The sequence below is a fragment of the Lytechinus pictus genome, chromosome 8 (assembly GCF_037042905.1).
Source record: "Lytechinus pictus isolate F3 Inbred chromosome 8, Lp3.0, whole genome shotgun sequence".
NCBI classification, from domain to species: domain Eukaryota; kingdom Metazoa; phylum Echinodermata; class Echinoidea; order Temnopleuroida; family Toxopneustidae; genus Lytechinus; species Lytechinus pictus.
In genome coordinates, this window is record NC_087252.1 from 2160552 (window position 1) to 2184046 (window position 23495).

At 35.8% G+C, this 23495-nt stretch overlaps 1 protein-coding gene across 1 annotated transcript; it reads left to right on the forward strand.

Moving 5' to 3' along the window:
- Positions 1-327: 327 nt before the first annotated feature.
- On the forward strand, positions 328-7859 carry LOC135154839 (uncharacterized). The gene is made up of 3 exons (XM_064103029.1): positions 328-674; positions 1356-1754; positions 7027-7859. The coding sequence occupies exons 1-3, from the start codon at positions 431-433 to the stop codon at positions 7122-7124; spliced, it is 741 nt and encodes a 246-aa protein (XP_063959099.1). The 5' UTR covers positions 328-430; the 3' UTR covers positions 7125-7859.
- The last annotated feature ends 15636 nt before the right edge of the window (positions 7860-23495 follow it).

Genomic DNA, 23495 nt, shown 5'->3' on the forward strand with positions numbered 1-23495 from the left:
TAATTTTCATACCCTTTGTTTAAGCGGGTAGTGCTCACTCAAGCATGAATAGTTTTCCAACATTTTGGTGTCATTTGAAAGATGACTTTATCGGCTTTCCATATGTATAAGTCTTTTTCCCCAAAGTGATATACTTTTTATTTGGCAGCCATTTCAAAAGTGTATAGTTTTTTTTGGGACGCACTGTAGAGGCTCAACGGGACCGCGACTCGACTTAACGTTTTACTTACCATAACTACATGCCTTAACCGATAGAGTGAAATGAACTGAAACACATAATACTGGAAAAAAAATAGTAGCTTATAAACGTTTTCTGTGTCATTTAGGGATACGTGGTGATGTCCCTGATGATACTGTCTACACCGAGTTGCACAAAGATGTTAATATAGGAGACAGTGCAGTCTTGACATGTCAGTTTCGAGGTTCACCAATGGCTGTGTACTGGAAGAAAGGCGATGACCCAAGAAGGGCGCCAAACCTTGTATCATGGATTCCTACTGATGACGTCACTGGTAAATGTGAAGGTCAAAGGCCATGTGAGGTCATGGAGATGAATGAGAACCGTTCCTTGATCATCAAAGAAGTCAGTATGGCCGAACAAGGTCGATATATCTGCAGAGTTTCTAACTACAAGGGGTATCTAATACACAACTTCACATACATCAGACTATTTTGTAAGTAATTTGATTTCCGAGCTGATCATGTCCTCTGCGTTTTACTGCGTAACATCTTAGATTTAAACAGTTTTTTTTTTAACAAGTGCTTTCATATAAGAGTAAACAGTCCCTAATTCAGAACCCTTTGACCTCCACCAAGAGCTAAACATGAAGGGGGTGGGGTGTCACTCAGGACTGGAAATAAAATGATTTGACCAGATACAGTTTAATAAGAAAAATGGGACAGGAAGGTTTTGAATTCAAGTTGTGTTATTTGGATGAAACAGCCCTATGCATGTTATTTAATTAATTTTCATTCAAACGGTGTCCTGTAGCAATGTAAAAATTAGATTGACTATACTGATTTAACATGTAAGATAACCATTGGTGCAATTTATCAGTGCATGGGAGATTTATCATATACAGGTACACGTGTGTGAAAATATAAAGTAATCAAGATTTAATGCAGTAACGTAGTAAACTTTTAGAGGGGACATGGTATCATGGGCCTTTCTATTGCATATGAAGATATGAAATGAGAGAAATAAATTCATTTCTATGACAGCGTGAATATAACGGTTTTGAACAAAATATTTCTAACCTTTAAAATTCAATGACTCTGCTATTAATTTTGGTCAGATTCATTTCATATATGTATAGCTGTGCAATGAATAATACATTACAATCTCTTATATGTAGCTCCTCCTATAGAACCATACCCAATCATCAACCAGTGTCAGAGAAAGGAAGGTTCAATAAATTCTACTTCTCCTCCAAAGGGTTGCAGGATTTCAACCGACACGATTGTAAACATCACATGCTCAGTCTTTGGATTCTACCCGGATATCAACCTGTTCTTCCTTCATGGGTCTTCAAAGGTAACCAATTTTAAGAGTAATGAGTGGGAAAATAAAGACGGTTCTAAGAACAAAACCATATTAATTGAAGCTAGAGTCAGTGACCGGCCATACGTATGTATTGCGTCAGATATACCTGGTTCAACAGAGGAGAGAGCCTGGGAGATATTCATAGATGAGACAACCTCAGCCAATCCCGAGAAAGGTGATGGAAGTAGCGTCACAAATCCCGTAAAGATTGGTAAGCAAGCATTAATTAATCGGTATAGAAATGCATTTTCATGTTTTTATTCATTATAGAAACGTTGCATTTGATTTCAGTAATGATTTGTTTGTCCATTCAAATTATAACTTATTACGAGCCCACAATGCTAACGTGATATAAACTCCAGGCATTGACGTACATTCTCACTTCTTGAGCAAGTCCATCAAGTCCCTGGTGTAAAATCAATCGCTGTATCAACAATCATACATAGGTTAAATGAGACGAATCGTCAACATGCTAAAGTTGAGGAGGTGAATGACGCAATTAAACTTTCAGCCAATCAGCGTAGTTGGTCGGTAATCGACAACAGTAATATCGACCATGTCCTCCATCTGAACGCAGATGGCGTACACCTCAATCCGCGGGGAATAATTGCATTCGCGAAAAACATCATTCGATTCCTGCGTAACTTGTCACAAAACTATGATGATGCATTCCCACCTTTAAATCATAGCGAATTACCACACTCAAAAGCTGATCCAGAATTCGCTCCCTATCCCAGAAGTTACTTTTCAATCGATCCTGAACGAGGAAATCAGATGAACCAGCCTCCCCCTTTTCCGTGGAATGAGTATTATCCGAGGTCTCGACGCAAAGCAGCAAACAGAGAATTTCCGAGAGACTGGGTAGATTGTCTGTCCACGGCAAGGAAGCTCTTGAACTCCAGACACCAATAGATAACCCAACAAATGAATCCACTTCAATCTTAGATCAACAACCCACTCAGAAAATTAATTCCGTTGAAAATGATCCGGTGGAACATATGGATAATGAATCATTTCCACCCTACGAACCCGAAGGTGGAATCTCTCTGAACAAATGTCAGACAGAAATGAGATCATGTCATATAAAGGAAACGAAACATGGCTTTAGAATAGCACAATTAAATATAAGAACTTTATTATCAAACATCGACAATCTACAACTTATGGTTGAAGATCTTAAATTAGACCTGATTGCATTGAATGAAACTAGATTAAGCAGTGATATAAATGATGAGCAGTTACGCATTCAAGACTTTTGTATTTATAGGAAAGATCGGAATAACAAAGGTGGAGGAGTGGCAGTATACGTCAATGAAAATAAGCTTAGCCACAAATTAAGACCCGATCTTATGAACAAGGATATTGAACTTATAGCTACAGAAGTAAAACAACAAACTTCATCGTCTATAATTGTTTTGGCATGGTATAGACCACCTGGATCAAGCATTGAATTGTTTAATGTTATTGATAACGTTCTATCAAAAACTGATGAAGAACAAAAGGATGTCGTATTTTTAGGAGATTTCAATTGTGATATCAGTGGAAACCCATTGTCTTGTTATACAAAACGATTACTTGATATTTGCCAGAATTATTCTCTTACTCAAGTGATAGACGAACCAACAAGGGTAACTCTTCATTCATCCACGCTCATTGATTTAATTTATACCTCTAACTGTATGAAAGTTGTCGAAAGTGGCGTCCTTCACATAGGAATGAGCGACCACTCCCTTGTTTATATTGAATGGGGTAAAATCCGGAAACCATCTTCAAAGCATGTGTATAGAACCTATAGAACTTATAAGAATTTCGATGAAAATCTTTTCTTTTCTGATCTACAAGCCATCGATTGGCAAAGTGTATATACATGTAGTGATGTTAATCATTCTCTTCTTCAATTCCAAACAATATTTTCTTCATTGTGTAATTTTCATGCCCCTATTAGGAAAAGCCGTATTAAGAAACACCGAAAACCTTGGATAAATACTGAAATTATTGATCTAATTCGTAAACGAGACAAATTGAAAGATAAAGCGACTCGAAAGCGTACGCGCGCAAATTGGAAAGCTTATAGAAAGAGTAAAAATTATGTCACTTACAAAATAAAGCAAAACAAACGTAAAACATTCCAAAAGAAAATTAAAGATTCAAAAGGTAATGTGAAGAACACGTGGAAAAACCTTAACATATTGATACCACGTAAGAATAAAAATACAAAAATTCAATGCTTGATAGTTGATGAGAAAGAAATTCATGAGACTAAAAAAATTTCACAGACATTGAATGATTTTTTCGTAAAGGTAGGCCCTAGACTTGCCGATACAATCGACAGTACAGGGTCTGCAAATGAAAATAATAATGCATTGCAATATCACCCGCACTCGTTAGTCCATATCTTTCAACTTGTCCCAGTAACTGTAAGCGAAATAAAGTAAAAATTATTGAAAATGTCTAGTGGCAAAGCGATGGGATGTGATATGATACCAATGAAACTTATAAAGATAGCGATACCATGTATAACTGAACCCTTGGCACATATTATAAATGTGTCTATTACTACTGCATGTGTACCTACGGAGTGGAAAAAGGCAAGAGTTAGTGCCTTACATAAAGGCGGTGTAAATGAACCTTCTAATTTCAGGCCAATTTCGATATTACCTATTTTATCTAAGCTACTAGAACGTATAGTGTTTGATCAATTGTATGAATACTTGAACAAAAACAATTTGATTAATGACTACCAATCTGGCTTTCGGCCATTACATTCTACAGCAACGGCATTACTCAATACAACAGATGAATGGCTAAAAAGCTTTGATGAAGGCAAATTAGTATGCTCTGTCATGCTAGACTTAAAAAAAAGCATTTGACACGGTTGATTTCGAATTGCTTATCCAAAAATTAAAGCAATATGGAATTGGGGATCACTCAATTGAATGGTTTACAAGTTACTTATATGGAAGATGCCAGAAAACGACAGTGCATGGTATATCATCTGATTTATTACCCATTAAATCTGGAATCCCTCAAGGGTCCATTTTAGGGCCGCTTCTTTTCATTTTACATATTAATGATCTACATTTAGTTCTTAGAAATTGCAAAATAAGTATGTATGCAGATGACACTATTTTATATTATGCAAGTAACAACTACTCTGATCTAGAAAACAAAATCAATGAAGATTTGCAAAATGTAAAACGATGGCTTGATCACAATAAGCTTAGTGTGAATATCAAAAAAACTGAATATATTGTCCTAGGAACTAGAAATCGACTGAAACTATTCAAAGATGAATCGCTAAATATTCACATTGATGGAACCCCCCTAACAAGAGTTACCCAGTGTAAACATTTAGGAGTAATTTTAGATGAAAATCTGTCATGGGGAAAACACATTCAAAATGTGCAGAAGAAATGTAGTAGCGGTTTGTTTATGCTAAAATCGATACGAAGTATGGTTGACAAGGATACAATGATTCTTGTCTATAACGCCCTGATTTCATCTCATTTGTCATATTGTGATATAGTATGGGGAAATTGCGGCAAATGTTTAAAAGATAACCTCCAAAAGATTCAAAATCGGGCAGCTCGCGTTATCAATAATACCGCCTGTGATTCATCCGGAAACGAAAATCTAAATGAACTAAATTGGGATACACTTGAAAAGAAAAGGAATGAAAGTGTTGCAATAATGATGTTTAACATACTCATATCTAATCAATAGATTTTCCCTTAAAGAAAGATCACATAACACAAGAAGTGGGAATCTCAATTTGGAAATAATGCAAATAAAGTCTGAATCTGCAAAGCGCATGTTTATGTACAGAGGCGCCAGTATGTGGAACTTATTACCCACTAATATTCAAGCGGCACAAACGAAACACAATTTCAAAACAGGTCTAAAGAGATTATCTGTGTGATATGGATCACAATGACTATTTTTCTGTTTAATTTTCTGTCCCCAGTACATGTATTATTTTCCAACCATTTCATATGTTTTGCTTTTATATGGCATGAGTATTAACTATATAAGTTTTATAATTAATTTCAGTGCATGTTTAGTTATGTTTAGTTATCATAAATTTTCCAGACATTTTTGTATGTTTAGTTTTTATCATTGATAAATCATGACTTGTATTCATTTTCTTGTACTTGTTTGTCCATTATAGAAACATGTATTTACTTTGACATTTTACTTTACCATGTACACATTTACTATTACCATGTATGCACCACTTTGTTCCAATTTACCGATAGATATTTCATGTTGTAAATTATTGATGTTTTTGAAAACGGTATATAATTTCTTCGTCTTTTTCTTACTATCATTATTATTCTTTTTCTTCTTTTCTTATTCTGTTATCTTCTCTATTGTCTTTTCTCTTTTTCGTCTCCCTCTCACTTTTCCCTTCTTCTTCTTCCTTTTTTTTCTTTTTTTTTCTTCTCCTCCCCTCCTCTTCACGTTTCAATGATTGTCTTGTAATATTTCATTGATGCTCCTTTTCCATATATATTGTTCGTTATACACTGATTTTAAAATGTTTACTTTGTCAATTGTATGTTCCACACGGCCCCAATGGAAATCAGTCTGTGAACTGTTTGGGCTTTTTAACCGTGTATAAATAAAATAAATCTTATCTTATCTTATCTTATCTTATATGAGATACATTATGAAATCAACAAAAACTATGCTCTCACAATCTCTAAAATCGGTGTTGATTTAAAAGATGACCACTAGCATGACAAATTGTCATTGTTGGTTTATTTCATTTTGACTCAACTCAAATATACAACATAGGAAATAATTACACAAATATAAAATGATAATCATACAAATATAAAATGATACAAAGGAATAAACACTGTAAGCAATATGACTATACAAGATAAAAAGGCGAGTGTTTATGGTAAACACTAAATAATGTGACAATCATATTAATCAATAATGATATACACAATGTAGATAAAACTAAATGTAGAACATTCTGAACTAGAAGCCGAACATTCGAATAAAATAACTAATCTTTTGGAAGTTTAAGTGGCCGTCATATAATTTCCATTTAACTGAATCTAAGAAAAAAAATGACTGTTGTAGAGAGACCCGATGCCAACTCTCTAAACATGCTAAATGCAAAGGAGCTAATCTGGTGTCTTATCACACTTCTCTCAGAGTGAGATGAGGGACCAGTCCTGATGGAATAACATTTTAACTTTCAGGAGTTAGTTTATATCTTTTGTTGAGTGAAAGTGTTAAAAGATTCACACTATGAAATCTCATTCCATTGCATTTAAAGAATAGATTTAAATCTAGAACTCTTTACTGTTTTGAACGAGCTAGGTCTATATGTCAGAAAGTGTTATATAATCCTTCAGTTATCTGACAATAACTTCAAGTTCAGGGAGTGAACAGGTGATATTCCGGTATACATGTACCAAATAAGGGCTGTAATAAAGATATAAAGTCTGAAACCTATTTTCACACAGTGGTACCAATCCTACTGATACTGGCTGTCGCCACGACAGGCATGGCATTCTTGAGACTGAGATCAAGGAAACGGCAGGCCAGACGTTACAAAGGTTAGCAAAACCACCATTTATTCTGCGATTGCTGTAATCATGGTAAGCTCGGTGTATTATTACCACACTCTTTTAGTAGTCACTAGTCACCACTGGCATACCGATTGGGAAGGGGATTCTGTCTTCCAAAATGCTCCATACTAGAGTGAAAAGAAAGGAAATGGGTGAAATATGATTAAATCTGTTGAATAATTTGTTAAAATATATTACAAAATTAGATTTCCATATAAAGGAGGCAAATATTTCGCTTGCTCTTTTCACTCTCTCGCGACGTCTTATAAAATTTTCAACATTCGGGGTGTTGTGCCCAATCAAAATATTTGTCTCATTATGCCACCTGTAATCACTACATTATCACGTTAAAGTTGCTTGAAACTGACGGACCAGTCCCACCCATTAGTACCATACGATTGAAATTAATTGTAATATCTGAAAGGGATTCAATTCATCCATTAGAATTTAATGGCCAACTATAATTTGTAGCAGTCAGAATAAATCAATTTACCATTTTTACACTGTGTATAGTAGGTAAACGTGATGTCGAGGAGTCAAAGCAATTGGTGCAAGAAATGAATGTACAAGGTAAGTGTAGTTTGCAAACACATTCGCTAAGCATGACATACGATAAGGAAGGAGCCTCTTATTAATCACAATTCCACATCACTATTTATTGTTGTCATATCAGGGAGGGAAGCTTTAGAAAATACCCTTCCTGGTATGAATATCACAACAACTCCATCAACAATATAAAACAGAAAAGAACGAAAATAGAGACAATAATTCATAAAATTACCTTGACACTTCTTTTATTACGCGAAGGCGCCCCCATGCGTTGACAAGAATCGCACAGGTACATGACATTGTAATCATAATAGATGACACCACGTCGACGCGCTCGGGGTAAAACAGTGTAATCCAACAATTGTATCTTTTCAGTAGGAAATGACATAAGCATCGAAAAACGTGTGTTAAATTGACCAAAATCTTGCTCAATGGGAATATATCTATCAAAGCGTAATGCATTGCGATATAAAAACGAAAGAACAGGAATTGTCTTAATTAATAAGGGATTATGCATAAAACAAGCATAATTATGTACTATAAACTATACACACTTTAATGTTGTAAACTAGTATTATACACATTTCTTATTAACAGGGGTTGTCTCTTTTTACCACCTATGGCTACTGGCTTATGGCACTCCAAATGACAAGATGACAAAGGTGTGTGCTGCCCTCAAAGAGCTTAGTAGTAATAGTCCAGGATAGGCCCCATAGACAAGGGGTCGAACCTTGTTTTTTTAGATATACAATGTTTTTTTATGGTTTCTTGTCAATTCGAGGGTGCTGATTCCGAATCTGAATGATGCCACTCTTGTAACCTTGAGCATTTTCCGCAAATTGGCAAAATCCAATATGGCCGCCAAAATATGCAAATTACCCATGAAAATCATAAAATTGCCAACACATTAGCTATAAAATGCATGTAGTTGTTGTGCAGAAGTGAAATACCAATATGAAAAGCGATATTTGACAAAATATTTATTTTATTGATATTCAAAATGGCCGCCATAACCCCTGTATACTTTATTATGTAGAATATGAATGGGGAAAATATTTGTTTCAAACAAGAGCACTATTATTGCATGTGATTGTGACCTGCGAGTGGACTACTGTCTGAAAACATGACTATTAACAAAACTATGTCATTTGTATACTATCTAATGTGATAAATGCTGTATTATGATATTCAAAATGGCTGTCATAGACCCCTTATACTGTGTACAATATATAAAAGGGGACAAATAATTTTCACAACCTTTGAATTTGTTTGACTTTAAAATGCCAATAACTGCGAAATATTGGTGTAACACTGTCTGACAACAAGGATTTCTAACGAAACATATAATTTCCCTTGCAATTTCGGTAATTATGCTGCATGTTGACATTCAAAATGGCTGCCATAGGCCCTATCTGTATTATGAACAAAGCGAATGGAGAAACCAATTTTCACAAGAGTAAAAACATTAAAATGAATGTAATTGTAATCTATACGAGTGAAATATTGTCTAAACACATGATTTCTGGCGAAACATATCATTTCATTTTTCATGCATGAGATAAATGCTGTATTGTAAAATTCAAAATGGCCCCTAAGGGCCCTTACAGTATTATCTACAATGTAAATGGGGACAAATACTTTTGAAAGAATTAGGATTTGCCTGACTATGAAATCCATATAATTCTGTGCTCATTGCCTGACGAAGTCTAGCAGCTTGCAGACGAAACGTCGCTTTCACACTACGTTTGCTACATCGTGAGACAACTGGTTAATTTCTTCTACTCAAGGAAAATATTGTTTGAAAACGTGATTTTTTTAATGAAATATAATATTTCCTCTCCCATAGGTGATAAATACTGTATTTTGACTTTCAAAACGGCCGCACAAGCCCCTACAAATTCTGTAATATGCGTATAGGGAAACTAATCATCACCAGAATGAGAACCAAAAACGCACGTAACTATGTGATGTATAGGTAAAATTTGGTCTTGAACATGATTTCTGACTAAATACATCACATAATGGTTGAGAAGGTAATGAAATTCAAAATTGCTGCCATAGCCCAAAGTAGTATGTACATTGTAACTGGGGACAGATAATTTTGACAAAATTTTTACTATGAAAATGGCTTAATTTTGATGTAAGTGTTAAGTATTGTCTAAACCCAATGATTTCTAACGAAATATATGATAGCTTGTGTCATAAAGGTGATGAATGCAGCCTTTTAAAAATGAAAAATGGCCGCCATAGTCCCTTATCTTAATATGTAAAATTTGAATGGGGAAAGATAATTTCCACAAAGAAACATATTGCAGCCATTTTGAAATTTAAATATAGCATTTATCACCTAAATAACATAAGAAATGATCTATTTGGTTACAAAATCATATTTTCAGACGATATTTCACTCATACATGCAACACCAGTTAGTCAAGCAAAGCCAAATTCTGTTAAAATTATATGTTCCCATTCACAAAGTACATAATAGGCCTACCGTTAGGGCCTGTAGCGGCCAGTTTGACTTTCAAAATACATTATTTATCACCTACCTGGCAGAATGAATGGTATATCTTGTTAGGAATTATGTTTTCAGACAATATTTTACTCTTAAATCACAATTATATGCATGTTATGGTGCTGACTCATGTGAAAATTGGTTTCCCAGATCGATTGTACATAATACAGTCAATGTCTTTTGGCGGCCATTTTGAAAGTCAAAATACAATATTTAACACAAATATGAAACCCGAATAATATATTTCGTTGCAAATTATATTTGAAGACAGTATTCCACTAATTTACCACAAAAAAATACGTTTTAGTGCTCACCTTGTAATTGTTTTTGTCCTCTCTCACATCGTAGATCATAATTTTAGGGCCTTTGGCGGTCATATTAAATATCAAAATACAGGGTTTATCACGTACATGGCATGTTAAATAATAAATTTCGTTAACAATAATGTTTTTAGTCAGTATTCCACTCGTTTATCTCAACAAAATGCATTTTAGTGCTCACTCTTGTGATTTTTTTGTGTCACCATTCACATTGTACATAATAGTGTTAGGGCTTTTGAAGGCCATTTTGAATATCAAAATACAGGATTTATCACATAACTGACATAACAAATGATATATATCGTTAGCAATCATGTTTACAGACATTGCTTCACTCATAGATCATAATTACTTGCATTTCAGTGCTAAATTTTGTAAAAATTAATTTTCCCCATTCATATTGTACAGGGGTCTATATGATGGCGGCCATTTTGATATCAAGAAAATAAATATTTTGACAAAAATCATTTTTTCAGATATTATTTCACTCCGGCAGCACAATTGCATGTACTTTAAAGCCAATGTGTGGACAATTTTATGATTTTCATGGGTAATTTGAATATTTTGGCGGCCATATTGGATTTTGCCAATTTGCAGAAAATGCTCAAGGTTACACGAGTGGCATCATTCAGATTCGGAATCAGCACCCTCGAATTGACAAGAAACCATAAAAAAACATTGTATATATAAAAAAACAAGGTTCGACCCCTTCTATCCTGGACTATAAGGACGCCGGGGAACAAATAGAAAGAAGTCGTGTGTACGATGTTCTGTGTAAATGGAAAAATAAATCTTACGCACCCGACCAACCACAGATGTTGAGAATTGCGTTGGAGGTCGTGAACCTTGAGAGTAGATGGCAAGAGATCTGTGGTAAGTAATTTTCTTCCATTTTATATTAAAATTCAACATTCTAAATTTTCGAAAAATATTACCCTTTACCATGTGTTTTCCACGTGTTTCGTTTTGTTCGATACATTTTATGTGATCAAAAACATTCTTTGGGCTACAAAACAAATGTATAAATTCGTTTATATTTCTTTACAAATCAGACCAAGTACGTCAGGTCAATGATTCTACCAAAGTACCTGAGGGAATATTCGAACAAATCCTGCTTGACTTAAAAGGCAAAAAAGCAATTAAAAAATTCCTTAAAAACTTGGTTCAACACGAAAACAAAGATATAGAAACTGAGACAATCAATGACACCCATGACGGTGAAGAGGAAAAGGAAGAGTCTGCAAGTAAAGGGGATAACATGGACATGGACAAGTCAGCTCCCGTCAAAGAAATCAGAAATGATTGTAAAGGGAACAAGGAAAACTCAGCTCCCGCCAATGTCATTCAGACAACTGAAGGTACAGCCTACATGGAAGCCATGCGAAATTTGAAGGAATGGAATAAAGGCCCTTTCAAACACAATCCGTTTGTTCTAGTTAGTCTAGCCCTCGAAAAAGCAGGGTATCACCATATCTCAAAGACCTTCTTTGACGGTGAGTCTCTTTCTATTTGACATGTAAGTTACAACTAAAATGGTTCGCTGATAAGGTTCATCCGATTGGTGGGATGACTTAAAATAATCACCATATCTCAATGACCTTCTTTGATGGTGAGTCTCTTTCTATTTGACATATCTGTTACAACTAAAACGGTTGATCTGATTGGTGTGATGACTTGAGAATATGGTTTTCACAATCATGGAATTTTACTTCAATAAGTTCATTAGTTTTCGTTTGCAATCATTAAAAATTACCTCCAAAAGATAATGTTGTATGATTTTGGAAAAATAACTATGTTCTTAAAAAAAAAACATACACTGTAATCCAGGTTTTACTTCAACAACAGCGTCTTCGTGATCTTAGTAGTTTCAGGACTGCACTAACTAGTGCCTGCTTGTTTATTCCGGATAAATAACATGAGTGGTTTATGGTATATGGTGATTTTACGGGTGCAACATTTAATATAGTTGGTTGTATTGACTTGAAGGTTCAACAGAATAGCACGTTGTGATGATTGACAAGTCCGAATGCAACCTGTAATGGTCGGAAGAAAGCTACATTATACTACCATTTTATCAAGAATCTATGGTCCTATAGCGATGAATAAACAAGGAAAGATATTTTGAATTAGGTATTTGTCATTATTCCACGGCCAGTTTTGCACGTTAGACTTGCGTATATTTGGTTTTTGCTATGTTGCCCTTTAACATGTTGAATATGAACAAACTTTAGAAAGGCATATAGGATTTACCATGGTCTAACACATTCCCCTGCAGGTACTGTATCATTTTATGAGCTTAGATCATTAATGTACAACGTAAATACACCTAGCCTAGAAAAGTTAAGAAAAGCAATCCGCGAGCTAGAAATCGATGCGACGAGTGCAGGTAAATTCAATCCACAACAAATCTACGACTCGCTGTGTCAGTGGAAAGAGGGACACCCCCAGGTAGATCAAGGAAATATATTACATGATGAACTTTTAAGAGCCGGGCATGAGGAAGCATGGTTGGAAATCCTACTTTCATGTACCAGTATTTGTTTTTGCTAATATAATTGAACATTATCCTAGGACATTATATTAACACGAAAATCCCATGTACCTGAATATGTATTTCAACTTGTATAAGACACCTGATTGGTCTGCTGCCCTTTTCATGTAATAACTCGACAGTCATCAAAATGTTGACCAAATTACTTCATCATCGGTGAAGGTTGCAATACAAAAATCCCTCTCTCTACCCCAATAAAAAAACATATATATACTAGATTCAGAAACGGGAAGAAAACAAGACAGGCAAAAAGAATGTAAATTCAACAAGTTCTATCGTATGTTCGAGGTGCAATTTTAACGAATGAAACCTTTTAATACGCCATTATGACTGTTACAACAGCCCGTAGGCAGTAGACCTTCAATTAAAACAAGTTTATTACTTTATACAATATGACAATCAATATAAGCATATATTGTTGTTATCAAAATAAAGATCTTTTTTCGCCTTAAATAAAATCATAGAACAAATTGTGAACTAACTATATGATAAATCTTCCCCATTTAGAGCAAATAAAGGAATTATCAGATGTATGTGAAAGTACGTTCAAGAGGATACTCTGTAATGTCAAAGATCCAGCGATGATACAACAGCTCCTGCAAAATCTAGACCCAGACTTAGCTATAGGTATGGATACCTCAGTCAAGACAGATGTTATGCAAAAAACACTGAATGAATGGGATGAAAGATCTCATAATGAAAATAGAATGATCTTGTTAAGCCGTGCCTTGGAGAAAGCTAAATGCAAACCAATTGACAGGACTTTTTTCTCCGGTATAAGGTGGTGGATTTTTTTTTTTTTGTAGTGATCTTTATTATTCATTCAAATAAATTTCATATATACATAATCAAGGAAATATAAAACAAAATGATAATCGCAGCAGTGCAATACACAAATTAAATAACAGTGTAATAAACATAGCAGACAAATTGTATCAGAACAGAGCCATAATCCGAAATCATGCAAAAATAACATTTCAACAACCAATGTATGCAGCTAAAGCAAATAATGATAAAAAAGACGTAACTACGCAAATTGAAAGAATGAATGTATATGAGCAATCTCCCGCCCCATGACCCCCCCCCCCCCCCCATCAGACCCCGAGCTGAACAAACACACACACCAACAACAACAAACAGGAGAAATAGACAGAGGAAGAAAATAAAAGTTAAAAAAGGAGTTAATCTTCTTTTACCCATTATCATTTTGTATCGCCTGCATAGCAGATCGAGACTATAGGCGTCGCTTTTCCGACGGCGGCGGCGACGTTACCATTGAAATCTTTACCTACGGTTAAGTTTGTGAAATATCATCATAACTTAAAAGGCATATGAACCTATTACATTAAACTTAGGCATAAGAGTAAACAAGTATTACTAAACATGCAGTTAAAAAATGAATAACTTAACCTATTTTATAAAATACATTTTTCTTAATAAATGGAATAACGTCCTTATGCCACCTGGAGACAGACAAATGATAAATACGAACATGTATTATTTCATCAATTTAAAACATTTGATCTATATTGCATTTTAAGTTGTACATTCGTTGATATTGATAAAAACAGATCTAAAATTGTTAATCCATGCAAATAATATTTTCATTTTCTCTAAATTAGAAACAATGTCCTATTTTGAACTGTGGTCAATGGTTAATTTCGACGTTGGTACTGGTGTGATAACATTACCATTACGTGAGGCTTTAAAGGCGATGGGAATACTAGGTATAGGAGAGACAATTAGTCAGCATGAGTTTTATCATCTTCTTTGTCAATGGAAGGAAGAACATTCTAGTTGCGACCAACACCTGGTGCTCAAAGTTCATTTGATTGACAAAGGACTTCACGAAGAATGGGAATATCTCAATGGTAAGTTGAAAGGATTTATTTCAATGTAAACATTTTTTCCGTATTTTAAACACATTTCTTTTAAAATAAATATTTGATTGTAAGAGAGAGAAAGTGAGAGAAATAGAATAGGAGAACGAGAGGGAGGGGGGGGGGAGCACGAAAGATGATGAATTCTTGGTGTAAATTAATTTTCCCAAACTAGACGTCTTCGGTGCTCTAAAAGACGCCAGTTCTTAGTGAAATTTGCGAAACGCCTGTGTGTGTATGTGTGCTGTGTGAGAAGGGGGTGGGCGATATCTTGTGTCTACTTGGGCTTAAGATTTATCCGTGACATGTCAATTTATTAAAATTTCAGATAAGAAGAACGGAGCCGACCAGATCATTTATAATGAAACATTGGAACATATCTTGTGGCACTTGGAAACTCCAGGAAAGATCAACAACTTTCTTAATAAGCTGACCAATACCGTCCAAGAATCAATACCTGGCTATTCAAATCCACGAGAGAACATCAGGATTGCGCTAGCTAGATTGGAGGTATGGAAGAATTGCCCCATTTCTAAACATCCTGTGATTTTATTGTGCGAAGCGCTTGAGTCAGCAGAGTGCTCGAACCTCGCGATGACCTTCTTTCAAGGTATGAAAGGACGACGATTCAGTCTTGTCTATTTATTCAACCATAATTATAATGGTTTCAGATATCACATTTGTACAAAAAAATACTAAAAGGCCTACCGGAGGTGTATTCCAAGAATATTACATACGAAAATATTTTAGAAAGTTAAATGAGCAACTAAATCCTTTTTCTTTCACCATTCCAAAAATTAAGATAAAAATAACTGAAAATAATAATTGATCGTTATAACATCAATAACATGGAGAAAAGAAAAAAAAATACATCGTACACTTCACCTATTTAGAGAGTTTTCTTAAAATACATCTAATAAATTTACAGTTCATTACGCTGAAGGAAGGTAGGGTGGCAAAATATGAATTAACCACTTAAACAAAATTAGGTACACCTTTAGTAAAAACATAACAAATAGAGCCAATAGAAACCCAACACAAGAATTGGAGTGAGTCAGAGAAAATGTTTTTTTGCCTGTGTATCTTGCAAGCAGTGTATTTGATAGATTATACGTCTGTCTTAGAATCACCTTAGAATCTTAGAATTATCAGTAGAAAATATTTTTTTCATAGACATCCTATTAAACATTTGCAAAGTGACCTTTCCATTTTAGGACAATGTTTGTATGTATAGTGTAGATATTATCATATTCAGTGTCAGGATATGTATTTTAAAAATAAAAATAAATACATAAACAGACGGACTTTCACGGGCAAGGCTTTTATTGTAAGATTTTACAGTGACATTTTTTTTTAAATGAGTTTTAATTTTTATTTTTTATCCCCCTTTAGTGCCAGTTCAACTCCAAATGACCATTGGAAATGAAGAAGTAAGTGAATTCGTCCGCAGACTTACAGGTAAGCATCGCAAGCGATTGGTGAACGAGACACCGGTGACTGAAGACAAGAAAATATCCTACTTTGCTGAGGAAAACAATGAAATGTTGTTTGATGTAAAGTCTATGGTTCAGGACTGGATTGAAAGTGAGCGATGCTGTAATTATGAGAAAAGATGTAAACTGGATGATAGTCTGATTAAAGTTGGTCGACATGATATGACAGGTAACGATACGATTAAAAATATTTTGATTGACGTATCATATCTCTATTAATTTGAATATCCTATTTTTAAAAATAAAAGTTATAATTTCACTCAACATATTTCCCCGTGATTGCGAGTCGAAATTTACAACATTTTTTTAAGGAAATTAATTTTTATGTGAGAGTTTAGATGAAACTCTCGAATAAAAAAGTAATGATCTTCCCCATATTTCCATGAAAAGGATATTGTATTGTTGTAGGCCTGTACTTCAAATTTGTAAACATAATCATCCTGAAATGCACGTTAATAGTTTAGACACTAATAATAATGATAATTGTAATGATAATAAATAATGACCATGATGACGACGACAACGATGACGATGATAATAATAATGATAATAACAACAACAATAATAGTAATAATAATGATAGTAATAATTAAAATGATTAAAGAATATACATGTATTTATTTAGCGCAGTAACTATCTTTACATATTCTATAGCGCTGAAAGAGTGCAAGAGCTCACTACATGCTATATGTACTATCAAAATAAATAAGTGTTTTATGAAAGCACATATAACATTAATAGTCCTGATTTCACAAAAAGAGAACGGAATGCAAATTGTTTTTTTTTCTTTCTGAAACTCTTATTGTCGGCAGATTTTTTCGCCACAATTCGATGTCGGCAAAATACAGAACCCAAACTCTCGGCAAAATTGCATCCAAGGTCAAAGACATTCCGTAAGTATTTAAACCGTATCTTTCTATATAACTTATTCATTCAGGAACTATTATTATTTCTAAAAAAGATCATATTTATCAATTATGTTATCGTTATGCAGCGTTCTTTGTTTCTTACTTTTATAACCGAAAGGTCTATCCTAAGTAGAACTGAAATGTATAAGTACATATTATTCTTTTTAAATTACACAAACTTCTTACTTCCATTGTAGGACACATTTGTCGCTTTTATGGCAATTATGCCATATGTCTTAACCCCCGAACTTTACACTTTTGAAATGGCTGCAAAATGAAGACGAAACATGATTCTGTGGAGAAAGTTTATATGCATGAATAATACAGGTCACCTTTCATATGAAGTCAATTTTGTTCAAAAAGCATTTCGCCTAAGCATAATTATTCCTTTTATAGAGGAATTAAAATAAGGTTGGGAAGGACTCGATCACGATTTCAGCATGAACAATATCTTTCGACCTTTTGGTAAAAAGTGGAAATGAAGTCCATGAGCTATCGATATATTTATACCTCTTCTCCCAGAATCGCATGTTTGTTTTTGGCAGTCATTTTAAAGTGTAGAGGGTTTCATTTTACACACCCGTATTTGTGCAACACCTCGTGAGAACTTTCGATTTTTAATTATGATTATGGAAACCACTATGGATATTATACTACTGCATGATTATAGATCTTGCGACGATCTTCGACGATGATTTAAGCCGGTTAAGAATGCTAATGACTTGCCTTGACGAAGACATGATGGAAAAGGTCTGCGAGAAAGTAGGTTTACCCCCAGATGCAGTAGGACCGAACACGCATAGTTCCGACAATGTTGATCTTCGACAATGGAGGGACAATCACTTACAATATACAGTGAAAGAAGTATTTTCAGAAATATATGGATTAATGACGAATAAAACGAAAGGTACGGACCGATAGGGTGGGATATAGCAGCTCCATACCAATTTTTGTGATAATTTTCTTTCCAGATGAACTGAACGATTGCGTTTCATCAGTAGCGGACCGTGACCCGGAGGAGACTAAGCATTGGAAGGGGCACAGCGTTGTTCACAAACAATACAGTGCCCCTCCAATTAACCATTGTCTCCTCCGGGTCACGGTCCGCCACTGGGCAATTCCATAAAATATGTACGTCCGACCCCCTCTATTTGGGACCTTCGTGAATTGTTTTTGTCTCTGATTTATTGTTCTTTTGACAGTCTGTGATGTACTCAAAGGACCATGACTTGGTCAGTTTATGAAGTTAAGTAAGAATTGACAAAAATGGGGGTCGGACGTACAAAAAGGTTGATCATTTTATGGAACTGCCCCACTGCGTTTCATAATCTGTAGAAAAAAATCCTTAGGCTTCAAGAAACCAAAACGTTTTTTTCAACTTCTAATTATGATTATGTACAACCATAATTTCCTATTTCCTATTCCTTTTATTATATAGTTTAAACAATACGTAAAAGGGAAACATGTGCCTCATATCTTTCTTTCGCAAATAAATACCTGATCAGAATCACCCTCTTCTAATAAGCTTACAGATTACGAAGTAAAATGAAAATAATGCCAAAATTACTTTACACAACTATTGTAAAAGTTTTATAATTATGTTTCTTAACAACCTGAATATACATATTAAAGAGATAATAAAAATGTGTTGTTTTTCTCGATGGAAATCCACATTTTCAGTAAATTTTGTAACGGATCAAGAACTTGAGTGGCTGGTGACTCAAGCGACAACTGATGATAAGGTGGGGGAATTTACCAGTAAAACAAGAATCCACTGGAAGAGATCAAAAAGGACAGCAAGAAAACTAAGGGGTAAGCTTATAGCTGTGACATTCTCGTCATGATGTTATCTATCTATTTTTTTAGGTTAAACCCTTGACATTGTGCACACATTTTACACTTAGATTAAATATGATTCGATTTTGATAACAACTGAGATGAGAAGTATCCGATTAAGAGCTTTTTAATATATATATATTAAAATCGAAGTCCTGTTTCACATTGAATGAAATATGTCATAACTAAACTAAATAACTTCTAAATGCATAATTGTGCGTATATTCATTTTTACATCGAAATATCATGATTATCATTACATTAAGATATACTCAGCTTATTGTCTGAAGACCAGGATGGAAAGTCTCAACCCCAGTTTGAGCGATCACTCTCACAAGAAGGGACGGGCAAAGAAAAGGCCGGTTCTCACGAAGAATCGCAGGAAGAAGATATATCCTCGGCGGATCTGGGGCAACAACTGAGGCGATGGAGAAGAAAGCATGTAGACAAATCTTTTCGAAAGTCATTGAGATCAGCTTTCAAATCTGTAGGGCTAGAAGGTAAATACAATATGAAATCATATAGAAACATCCTTGACTGAATATTTTTATTTGTTCATAAGGTAAACATTTTCTCATTCCCGTGTCATTATCGGACACTGGATTCGACGATAAATGAAATATCCAAAATATTAAGAAAATAGGAAAAAATATTTCGATATACAGTTACGGGTATTTCAGAGTTTGAATAGATTGAGGAAACGTTTGTTATGTTCAGACCCAATTATTCGTAGTCCGCCCCGAATTATTTTTGGTTGCAGTTAAACACGACACGATATAATTAAATCATATTCTCTTTGACGCACACTCTCCTTGTCATTCATATTATTCATTGGCTTCAGTGACACGAATCCTTAGATTGATACGATTGTTACTATATCTTTAAATAAAATCATACAATTAGTAAAAAAAAGTGAAAGTAATTTCAAGTACGATAGTTCAGTTGGGAGTATTACACAAATAATGATCATCTATGCATATTTGATTGATCCTAATAGAATGCATCGTAAACAAGACGCCACGGGAAAAGCTGTATGAAGTAGAGATTGTACGAGCAGCCTTTCACATATTGATGAGGGACGTTTACCCCGTCATAGAAGCACTGGGATTAAACCAAAAGACGATTTCGAAGTACATGAGACAGTGTCCTGTTCTAGGCAAAGGATCGATGGATCTTCTGTTTCAGATTTGCAAAGGGACAACCAAATCGGAGAGCTACAATCGTCTTGATTTCTGTGTAAAGCTCACAAATATGGGTTATGTCGATGTTGCAAGATCTATATATTTAGGTATGATATCACTGACCCATGGACTGTGCCAGGGTATTATGATGCAATGGGAGGGGGGCCTGTTTTTTCAATCGACTGACATGGATAGTGCTCTGAAATAGTAATTTAAGCAATGAAAATATGCAATCATTTACCTTAGTCTCATATTCCGATTAGGAAAGTGGAAGTGCCATGATGTAGCGGTTCCGATTCTCACCTTGTAATCAGAAATGTGTGTGTTCGAATCCATCGCGTCCTTCCGTTCTTCGGCAAGGCGTCAATTACGGAAGCTTAAACGTGCAGCGCGAAGGCGAGTTGTTCAACTCGCCAAGGCGCCTTGTTTCGGCAAAAAAGGCGAGAAGGCGACTTGTACAAACTCGCCAAGGCGCCTTGTTTAAGACGAGAAGACGAGAAGGCGACTTGTACAAACTCGCCTAAGCGCCTTGTCTAAGACGAGAAGGCGAGAAGGCGACTTGTACAAACTCGCCAAGACGCCTTGTTTAAGACGAGAAGACGAGAAGGCGACTTGTACAAACTCGCCTAGGCGCTTTGTCTGATAAGAGAAGGCGAGAAGGTGACTTGTACAAACTCGCCTAGGCGCTTTGTCTTTGATGAAAAGGCGTCTAGGCGACTTGTGCAAACTCGCCAAGGCGCCTTGTTTTAGACGAGAAGGCGAGAAGGCGACTTGTACAAACTCGCCTAGGCGCTTTGTCTTTGATGAGAAGGCGTCTATAGGCGACTTGTACAAACTCGCCAAGACGCCTTGTCTTAGACGAGAAGGTAATAAGGCGACTTGTACAAACTCGCCTAGGCGCTTTGTCTTTGATGAGAAGGCGTCTAGGCGACTTGTACAAACTCGCCAAGGCGCCTTGTTTAAGACGAGAAGGCGAGAAGGCGACTTGTACAAACTCGCCAAAACGCCTTGTTTAAGACGAGAAGGCGAGAAGGCGATTTGTACAAATTCGCCAAGGCGCCTTGTTTAGGACGAGAAGGCGAGAAGGCGACTTGTACAAACTCGCCAAGGCGCCTTGTTTAAGTCGAGAAACCGACTTGTGAAAGTCGCCAAGGCGCCTTGTTTAAGACGAGATGGCGAGAAGGCGACCGTGTACAAACTCGCCAAAGCGCCTTGTTTAAGACGAGAAGGCGACTTGTACAAACTCGCCAAGGCGCCTTGTTTAAGGCGAGAAGGCGAGAAAGCGACTTGTACAAACTTACCAAGGCGCTTTGTTTAAGAAGAGAAGGCGAGAAGGCGACTTGCGCATATGGCCATGGCCGGCCGAGATCTAGACTTGCGCACGCGCGCTCGATCTCATCTGTAGGTACTGTACGTACATGGTCTAGAGATATAGGTAGTCTACATGTATATAGATCTAGATCTATAGGCCTACTACAAGTTAACGATCATGGCAGACCAAACAGACGAGAACAAGAACAACGGAGACAGTACTAGCAGTGATGAGAACGGCGAGGAGAAGAAGCAGCATAATGTGAAGATTCTCTTTAGGATGGGACCGGACAGAGCTCGAGAGGTGGAGGCAGTGCGGGGGGCAAATAGAGCCGATTTAATCGAACTTTCACAACAAGTAAGTATACTGTATAGGCCTAACTAGGTCTAGATCTAGGTAGACTATAACAAGTTAGGCAATCACGTCGAATAGGGGACCGGCAAAAATAACACGAGAAGGGATAGGGTTTTAGCGTTAGGCCGCCGACTAGATCTAACGTTAGGCCTAGATCTCTAACTTAGGGTGGAGTGTAGGGTATGTTTGCCGGCTGGTCCCCTATTCGACGTGATTACCACAAGTTACTTAGGCCATTTTCAGGGTCCCGTTTCATATTTAACCTGTTATCAATAACAAGTTGCAATAACTGTTAGACTATAAGCTACTGGAATCCTTGCATCTGATTGGCTGAGAGCAAATTTGTCAGAAATATCAGTTGTTACTGATAGTGATATTGTCGATATAAAAGTGATATAGGGCCTAGATCTAACGTTAGAGGCTAGATCTAGAGAATCTAACTTAGATCTAGACTAGTCTAGAGTACCGAATTGTGACCCCAGGACCAAAATCCAGTTGAAACCAATTGGAGCAAAACCAATTGAAACCAGTTGCCAACTAAGTTTCAATTGGATCCAATAGAAACCAATTGAAACCAGTTGAAACCAATTGAAACCAGTTGAAACCAATTGAAACCAATTGAAGCCAACTGGTTTCAATAGGGAAATTGGAACAACTGGTTCCAGTTGAACCAATTAGGCAACTGGAACCAGTTGGCAATTGGTTTCAACTGGTTTCAATTGGAACCAGTTGGCAATTGGTTTCAACTGGTTTCAATTGAAACCAGTTGCCAACTGGTTTCAATAGGGAAATTGGAACAACTGGTTCCAAAAGCAAATTATACGAAATAAAGTGTATCAGCAAGAAAAATCTTTCGGCTTTAACTTGATACCACATACACATATCGTTTGAGAAGATTTGATACCTAAATTATTTTTTCCCCCGCTTGTACCATTTTTTTTAATACTGCTTCTCTGCTCCTGAGTAGCGTATCCTGCGCTCAATGCCTGGATATATATGAATATATAAGCAAACCTCTCGAAATCGTCAAGAGATCGAGAAAAAAAGAAAAAATATGTATTGGTAGAAATCGTTCTGCTTGTTTATGTCTAGATATCTTTATTTTCAGCATTTACATCAAAATTATTTGGGTTTTCTTACGATCTGTAAACTGATATTACGTTCGAACTTTGAGCTAGATACGCGATGATATTCTCTGGTCTCTGTCTATAATGTTATGACTTTTCGTACATCGAAAATAGTCGGGAGACTAGATCCTCAGAAATCATCCCCTCAAAGTCAAAGGGGAGTTACTATTCTATAGCTGAACCTTATTTTTATTTATTTTTTTGGTGCTTACAATCATGTAAATAGGACTAAAACCAAGCCCATGAAACATCGGATATCACAGTCCGGCCGTGTATAAGTATGAACATTAGCTCGGGTCACTTGCAACGTTGGTATGTTTGCCCATAAATTGACGCCA

Excerpts from the sequence above, each read along its gene's own strand:
- LOC135154839 (XM_064103029.1), top strand. The coding sequence starts at position 431 with ATGGCTGTGTACTGGAAGAAAGGCGATGACCCAAGAAGGGCGCCAAAC. Across the intron at positions 675-1,355 it reads CACATACATCAGACTATTTT|CTCCTCCTATAGAACCATAC; the intron begins GTAAGTAATTTG and ends TCTTATATGTAG. Across the intron at positions 1,755-7,026 it reads CACAAATCCCGTAAAGATTG|TGGTACCAATCCTACTGATA; the intron begins GTAAGCAAGCAT and ends ATTTTCACACAG.